The 8774-nt window shown below is 40.6% G+C and overlaps 1 protein-coding gene across 1 annotated transcript; it reads left to right on the forward strand.

Annotated features, from left to right (window-relative positions):
• The first annotated feature begins 1970 nt into the window (after window positions 1-1970).
• LOC138301531 (olfactory receptor 11A1-like) lies at window positions 1971-2978 on the forward strand. The gene has a single exon (XM_069242046.1). It carries the CDS (start codon window positions 1971-1973, stop codon window positions 2976-2978), a length of 1008 nt encoding a protein of 335 aa, XP_069098147.1.
• The last annotated feature ends 5796 nt before the right edge of the window (window positions 2979-8774 follow it).

The following is an 8774-nucleotide window of genomic DNA, read 5'->3' on the forward strand; positions in this document are numbered from 1 at the left end:
GTTCTGTTTGTGTTTTCAAACCCAAACTGCGAACTTACTCAAACACAATTGGCAGTTTCCACATGACAATAAGCGTTTTGAAGTCCCAAATAGCCTGATTCTATGAATCGGATCATTTGGAACAGCAAGAAGCTTTGTACATCTAGCCCTTAGGAAGTCAAAAATCTACAGTGGAACAAAGCTGTAGCCAACAAAAATTTCATGAAGCTGGATACCCCTTTAGCGAAGGACTGCTGAGCAGGATTTCCTGCTCCAGAAAAGAGCTTAGTGGGAGTAGCTGCAAAGTCTGGCTGACCAGGGATGCTGAGCAGACTGGTCCCAGTCTCCTCTCAGTTCACAGCGCAGTTTTTGCCCAAAACGTTTCTAAGTCCCCAGTTTGGGAATTTGGTTATCCAGGTGCCTTTAACACCACCACCAAGTGTCCAGGGATGGAGGGGTTCACTCAGACAGGGTCAAGGTGCGGTTTTAAGATGGTTAGAGAATTGTTTGCTCTGAGCAGGAGGATAATCAACTAGCCCTTGGAGTCACACTGGTAGTCCTGGGTTCAAGCAGTGAACAGGAACCAAGTAGCAGGGCAGATCTCTGAGAGTCCTTCCGCAGGTCCAGAAAGTGATCTAAAGAGTGGGTCTCAGGGTCATATTTGTATACCTGGTTCCTTCTTTTAAGTAGGAGAAGTTTATGTAGAGTTCCCTTTGAAGTGCTTGAAGTTTCTTGCCTCACCTACCCTGGCTCATGGCTGGCTGCATTAACAATGTAGTGGTGACAAGTCTTTTCTGTGATGGCAAGACAAAGCCTATTTAGTTGCAAGTGAGTGTTTGTCTCACCATTATGTTAGTGATGGCCCATCTAGGGGCACCTAGTCACTCTACTGTGTGGCTGCCTGGAGGAATAAGTACTGCCAATTACAACCAGTCCTGTGACCCAGGAACAGGCTGCAGGCACTTAGTACTTTGGGCAGGAAAATAGCAGCTTTCTAAAAGTGGCATTTTCAAAATCAAATCTTAACGTAATATTTGACTTTAGCATTAAAGAGGATTTTAACTGAGGATTTCTCAGACACCAAATATGAAACGTGCACCTCTTCCTAACTAAGAGTTAGCACTCATTAAATGAAATAAGGCAACCCAATATTACCTTTTGAGAGAGGTAGGTCTTGCAGTTGTAAAAAAAATAATTTATGAGCTTTTCACTAACAAGATGTGTAAAACTTAAAAGTACATGCCCAATATTTTAATTACAATGCATTCTGCCATATAGGCTTCCTAGAGTCTACCTTTTGGGGTGACTTAAATGCAATAAAAGGGGGGTTTAAAGCTTGGAAAGAGGGTTATATTGCTAAGCCCATTTGGTAGTTTAAAACTGCATTGAGGCTCAAGTGGCAGGTCTATGTTTTTAGGAGCTGCTTAAGTGGGTGGCACAATAAGTGCTGCTGGCGCACTAGTAACCTTCAATGTACAGGCTGTGGGGATGTAGAGATTTATGAGTATATCCATGTTTTAGGGAGAGAGCGCATTCCTTTTAGCACTGAATACTAGTGGTAAAGTATACACATTCCTAAAGCCAGCAAAAATGAATTAGCAAAGTAGGAGTTGAAGACAAAAAGTTTGGGGAATGGCTTTCCTACGTCTGATAGGTCTACCAAATATTTTATCACAAGAGCAATATATCCTACATTTTATAAGGTTATTAATCAAACTTAAACTTTGTTCTGATCTTCTTTAGTGAGTGAGTGTAATTCAATTTTCTTTGTTCCATTTTCCATCGCAAACTGCCCTTAATCCTAAAGTCTACCAATTTATTCTTATTCAAAAGAAAGATTAATTCCCTTCAGAAGCTGTGAAAGAGGATTAAAATAAATATATGTGTTTGTCAGTTGAGTTGATGATACTGTTATAAATCATTGATATTATTGTGATGATAAATGTACTTCCGTTATTATTAACAGTAATGGATCAATTGTCTCTTCTTCGATGGTGCAGAGAGCAGAGTACATTTGTTTAGAAAATACAACTAATGTTCCAGGATTTATCCTTCTTGGTTTCCAGATTCTCCCTGAGCTGAAGCCTTTCCTGTTCGTCATTTTCCTATTGATTTACTTATTAACAGTGGTTGGGAACATCTTAATACTTGTAACGGTGTCTGCTAACAACAACCTCCACTCTCCCATGTACTTCTTCTTGGGCAATTTGTCATTTCTGGAAATCTGGTACACAACAAATATCGTGCACACCATGCTGGGCGGATTTTTATCTGGCAGTATCACACTTTCTCTTGCTGGTTGTGTCATACAGTTGAATATATTTGGCTCGCTAGCAATTACTGAGTGCTTTCTTTTGACGTTGATGGCTTATGGTCGATATATGGCCATTTGTTACCCATTGCATTACAGTACACTCATGAGCCAAAGAGTTTGTGTTATCCTCGTCCAATGTACCTGGGCATCTGGATTCTTAATTGCAATGATTACAAGCATTTTGATTTACCAGTTACAATTTCCAGCTCGCAATTGGATTGACCACTTCTTTTGTGATAATATGCCTCTTTTAAAATCTGCCTGCTCAGATATATACTTAGCTGAGATGTATTGCATTGTTGTATCATTCACTGTCACACCAATTCCTTTTCTGTTAATTATTGTCTCTTATATGTATATTATTGTAGCCATCATGAGAATCCCTTCAGCTACAGGGAGACAAAAAGCCTTCTCCACCTGCAGCTCCCACCTTCTTGTAGTTGCTATGTATTTTGGGACTTTAATTGCTCTATATGTGGCACCATCAACTGGCCATTCCATGAATATAAACAAAGCTTTGTCCTTGCTTTACACTGTGGCCACACCAATGCTTAATCCCATTATATACACCTTGAGGAACAAGGACATTAGGGGCGCCTTGAAAATCACTTTCCAAATCATTTGTAGCAGGCATAGAGATAGCCCTACTCAACTTGTATTCTGTCACAGAAAAACAACATTCTAAGGAAAAAGGTGTCTACACATTTAGAAAGTACCTCTTCTTGTAAATGTGGTACAATATAGAATCCATTTGCCCCGCAGCTCTTTCCTCTGCATAGAAAGCCAGCTGGTGTACATCCAAACACAGCAATAAAGAAGAGACACCAGAAAGCACCAGAGAGAAGCCAATACCAGTAATGGAAGTCTGATGGTATTAAACCTCTACTCCACTATGTATTTGTATCTTGACAATACAGTCCCAGGTCATATTTGTGATCTATATTTTTTTCCGGTGAATATTTCTGTTAGACATTTTGACATACAGCTCTTATTGTTGATAGTTGATTCCCCATTCTTAACTTGCCTGCTTCTTTTTGCAATAGTAACTCATAGTTTCCTCAATCAAACACTTACGAAGGTCCTGGTGTCAGAAAGACAAGCACTCAATTGGTTCTGCTTGTATCTAAATTGAAGCGCGCAGCTAGCAAAGGTCCTTTCCGGTGTACCTCAAGGGTCTATTGTAGCCCAAATCTTGCTTACGCAGCTGCTGTATGAATCTGTCATCAATTACCACCAACATTCTGAAGATTCTAGCTGCAGCCAGACGCTACAACAAGGCTCTGGAGCTCCAGCTCAGGACCCAATTAACTAACTGTCCATGTGGAAGTCTGGCTGCCCACATGACATCTCCTTGTGCCTACAGAAATGTTCAATATGTCCTTTGCCACCAGACGTGTCTCTGATAAATGTAAACCAAGGACTATCACCATGTTACAATAAAGGATAATTTATACTGCTAGGTGGTGGAATACTTATTTCAGGAAACTACCAGTGGCGGCACTACATTTGGGCAGAGGAGCGTCAACCCCCCCGCCAGCAATGACAGCTGCAAAACCTTCACCAGAAAACGATCATAAACTTTGTTTATGATTGTTTTTTGGTGAAGGGGGCAGGGCCACAGGGGTAAAGAGCCTCGGGCCGGCCAAACATACATTCCAGGTATAAATGCTACACACATGCGCAGTAGGCCCTCTCAAGCCCATCAACACAGTTGCCAGGCTTGAGAGAGCCTGCACAGGCTCCCAGTCTGCCTGGGAGCGCTCCCAGCCAATCCTGATGCTGCTCTGAGCAGCGTAAGGTTTGGCCACAGGGCAGGCTGGGAGCTTATGTCTGCAGCAGCAATGAGGGACAGAGGCGCGGTGGCGGAAAGGTAAGCATTTAATTTTTTTTGTTAAATAAAATATAATAAATGTTTATGCTTATTCCCCCGTTCGCGCGCTGCCCGCCCCTTCAGCACCCCTCGAGCCGCTACTGGAAACTACTGGAAAAACCGTGGTCGAACACCTAGTGTTTGCTCTCTTTTCTTGAATGTGCCGGTGCACATTGTCGGCTCAAATGAGTTTTCCTCCAAGACAGGGAACTGAGTCTATATAGATTCTAGTGACTGATGAGCTTTGTAAAGTCACTGTTGATGTAGGCTCAGCAATTCTCATCCTTCTGGATCTACTTACCTCCTTAAATATGGTGGATCATAAGACTCTGATCTAAAGACTCTTGTAGCAATTTATGGTTCTTTGATCCCTGCTTCACTTCTCATTATTTACATGCAGAGGCCATGCAGTGGTTCCAATTTAACTTAGCAAGGTCAACCATTGAGTGCCACAGGGATCACTATTTTCACCTCTGATTTTTAATATTTACAAGGCCCTTTACATCAGTGAGTTGATATCATGGTGAGCGATGTATCCTGATGACAAGCTAATGTACTGGAAAAGGAACGGTTGCATGTGCAAAATCTAAGCACATACTTAGTAGATATCCAAGTCTGGATGTATCGGAATTTCTTAAAATGAGATATTATTAGTAAGGAACAACCCTAGGAGAAGACAAGACTCAATTTACTTGGCTTCACTTTGCTCTCCTCAGTGTTCAGTGAACAACTTGAAATCACTGGGTATGTACATGATACTCTAGAACTATCAACAATTAAACAACATCTGCAGCAGTTGTTTTCACATTTTGTTTTCCTTAAAACAATTCTGCCAATTCTTCCAAAGTTCATTTGCAAACAAGCACTCACTCTCTGCATCCTTCAGTATCCAGACTATTACGATTCTCTCTGCCTAGGCCTTCCAGCCAAAGCACTGGACTAGCTGCAATACATGTAAAACACTGCGGCCAGAGCAGGTTATGAAAATGTGACCATCTTAATGAATTAATGAAGCTGGAAAGTGGTTCCACTAGCTTCCAGTGATAAAAAGAACTTGGATAAAAGCAGCTAAAAAAGAAGCCTCCAATCGACTTTTCCCTCAACGAGAGATTCATAAAATACTATCCCCAGCTGAATTCCAGACATAGCAACAATTACTATTTTAAGTGACTAAAATAACAAAAGTGCAGGTCAGAGGGCATGTGATCTATCAACCAGGGCCGAAACTTTTGAACTCTCTTCGTCTTTGGCTTTGTTGCTATGAAAGCTAATTGTTCTTTTCAAATAATATCTGTTTTGTTTACCTGTGGTTTGGAGAGCTTGGAACAGCATTCTTTAGGTTATAGTGTGTCAGTGCCATGATACCCCTTAAGGTGTCTGTGGACGTTGTAATTAATAGATAAAAAACAAATAAGTTGATAGAAATATATTAGAGTACGTACTGAGCCTCTTTAGATTGCCCTGACTTGAATATTTCTTTTATGTTCTGCATTATGCCATAAAATAAAAAGCTCTCACATAAATGAATAAAGAAATAATTTAAATAGTAATTTTGCAAGAAATAAATTAATAGAAATTAGACAAATAATGGTGTGAAGGCTTTTCATTTAGTATATTGTATTACACAAGCTTTATTCGGTCATAAATAACCATCAAAGCATAAAATCACAACGATCCAAAATGTATACACATAATAAATAAGTAAATATAAAAATTTAAGAACAACAGTGTATATACCATGCGGCGCAAGGAACTTGCTAACCACGCAAATTAAGACAGGAGAAGTGTCACTCCTCAATATCCTAATGGCAACATTACATTGCCCATTTTCCTACAAACTGGACGTATACATTTTAGCCGAGCGGAGGCATAAGCTGGACAAAAAAACATAAAATGTGCCACAGATTCAGATACACAATTACAGCTGGACATAAATCAAATGTTAATGATAATCGCCAACGACCGGTAAGGGACTTTAACGGTAGACACCCAAATCTAAAACTAGCATAAAGGCTCTTACCTAGTAAATCAGGGATTAAGTCCAAGTAAGATTCAAACTGGGGATGCCATTTAAAATCAAGAAATGTTGTTGTCAATCGACCATGAGATGTACGTAAGAGATAGTTATTCCTGATATAGGACCAGTAAACAGATTTCAAGAGTTGTTTCTGGGCCCTCCCCAAATTGTGAGGATTCTCCCAAAAATTCCCAAGTCCCAAGCTGTAAAACCACTTAGAAACATGCTTGAGCCAAGGAATAGAAGCTGCATTAGGTCTATCTAAAATATCTTGAAGGGAGTCCCTATAAACAGTAAGCCCAGAAGTGGTCCAAATTCGTACCTAGAAGATTAAGGGTCTTAAAGCTATCACATCAGAGATGTGATGAAACCCAAGGTCCATAAAAAAACGGGATCAATGTTGTGCTGGTAGGGCATGCAAGAAGAGCTCTTGCGAAATTATTTTCACCCACTGACAATTTGTTGGTATTAGAAGGACCCCACACCTCTGTGCCATAAGTTGCTGCAACCTGTGCCTTTTCCAAATAAATATTAATAGCAGGAGAAACAGCTTTCACAGTGATGGTATTATAGAAGCGCAGAATGGGACCTGACCTATGCTGAAGAAGTGAAGCACTCTTACCAGTCTGATCCTCCCACTGCATGTTGTGTGCAATTCTTACTCCCAGGTAATCTATAGAACGTACCTTACTTAAGGGAGCCCCATCTAAGGTAATAGTACATCTCCTAGCAGAACCCGTGCTTAATATCATTAAATTAGTTTTACTGGCATTAAGTTCCGGGCCATGATCCGCACAAAAAGGATTAAACCTATCAACCAGGATCTGAAGATCCCTGGAGGTTTTGGAAATCAAAAGAGAATCATCTGCAAATAATAGAATAGGGAATTTTTGCACATTCAGCGAGGGAGCATCATTTTGACAAGAAGACACAGCGTGCACCACCTCATTAATAAACAAAGTAAAAAGGGTGGTGCAAGGGCACATCCCTGGCGAACCCCCCACCGGATGGCTATATGATCGGTTAGCTCTCCCTGGCTACCCCATCTCACCTGGGCATATGTATTCTCGTGCAACCATTGTAATAAATGTACTATATTAACAGGAATACCTATTCTATGCAGAACATCCCATAACTTTTCTCTGGGGACCAAATCAAAAGCAGACGGAAGGTCCACAAAAGCAACATATATGTTTTGCTTTGCCAAGACTACAAATTTCCAATATAGGAGGGTCAGCCTAAAAACCTGATCCACTGTGCTAATTTTTGGACAAAAACCCACTTGAAGTGGAGACAGTACCTGATGAGCATAGACCCAATCCAAAAGCCTATCCAGAAGCTGCTTGGCAAAAAGTTTTGGAAGATTGTCAATGAGGCTGATTGGTCTATAATTAGCAGGGGAACCCACATCACCCTTTTTGTGAATAGGAATTATTTCAGCCCCTTTCCAGGTTTGGGAATAGGGCCTCCTGCAGCTATGGCATTTGATAACGTATTTATATACCAGGACCAAATAACTGGCTCAGATTTAAAAAGACCCCCCGGTATCTTATAAGGGCCTGGAGCCTTGGCCGATTTTAAGGAGTTAATAGCAACTATAGTTTTAATTCTTGAGAAAACAATACAATCTATGGAACTATCAATAGGCATTCTTTGATCAGCAATCTCATGACGCAATTCAGCCTGGAACGAAGACAAGGAATCCTGTGTCGTAGGTAAAGCATAAAGCTGAGAAAAGTGTTCCACCCATCTTTCATGTTGAATATGCGTACAGATGGTGCTGTTACCCCCTCTGTGTCTATTGGCCAATAGCTTCCAAAAGGCCCTATTGTCTTGGAGTTTGGTTGCATCCAGCAATTTCTGCCAGGTAGTATCTTCCCAACTTTTCTTTGCCAATTGCAGGGTTTTATTATACATAAGTCTAGAAACTCTAATCGCCTCCAGTGAATGAGTCATGATGGCTAATTGTAGGGCTAATTTAGCATTAGAGCAGTCCTTATTGAACCATTCCCTGACTTTAAAATTGTCAGAGGATTGCCTAATAGTAGTCTTCCTACAGAAAATATCCTGCAAGTTCCTTACCATTTCTTCGTGAATGCTCAAAATTGGAATGTCACTAACCTCATACTCCTCATAACCAGACATAATATCTGAGAAGGATAGATACATTTTCTTAATCAAATAAGGGTTAGACATTACTTTTGGCCAACTGACACGAGTATGTCTATGGTTCAAAAGAGGTTTGGGGACCTCAGAGATCCGGATATTCTGCAATCTCCTTAACACATTACTACGTAAGGTAAGGAGTAGAGGATTGTGATCGCTCTCGTGACGAAGGTCTACCTTCATATCTATAAAGAGGGACCAGAGCCCAACATCCACTAAGAAGTAATCACTAACTCTAGAAAACAACCCTTGTTTAAAAAAGGGTGCAATGTTCAAATCAGAGCTAATATGACCATTACATGCTCTTAGTCCAAATCTAAAACAAAGGGAAGTCAACTGAGAAACAACAAGAGAGCCAATGCACTGGACATTTTCCTTCAATTGAGGGATGCCCCAAAATTCGTCCTCCTCAGCCGTCAAATTACTAT

The sequence above is a fragment of the Pleurodeles waltl genome, chromosome 6 (assembly GCF_031143425.1).
Source record: "Pleurodeles waltl isolate 20211129_DDA chromosome 6, aPleWal1.hap1.20221129, whole genome shotgun sequence".
Lineage (NCBI taxonomy): Eukaryota > Metazoa > Chordata > Amphibia > Caudata > Salamandridae > Pleurodeles > Pleurodeles waltl.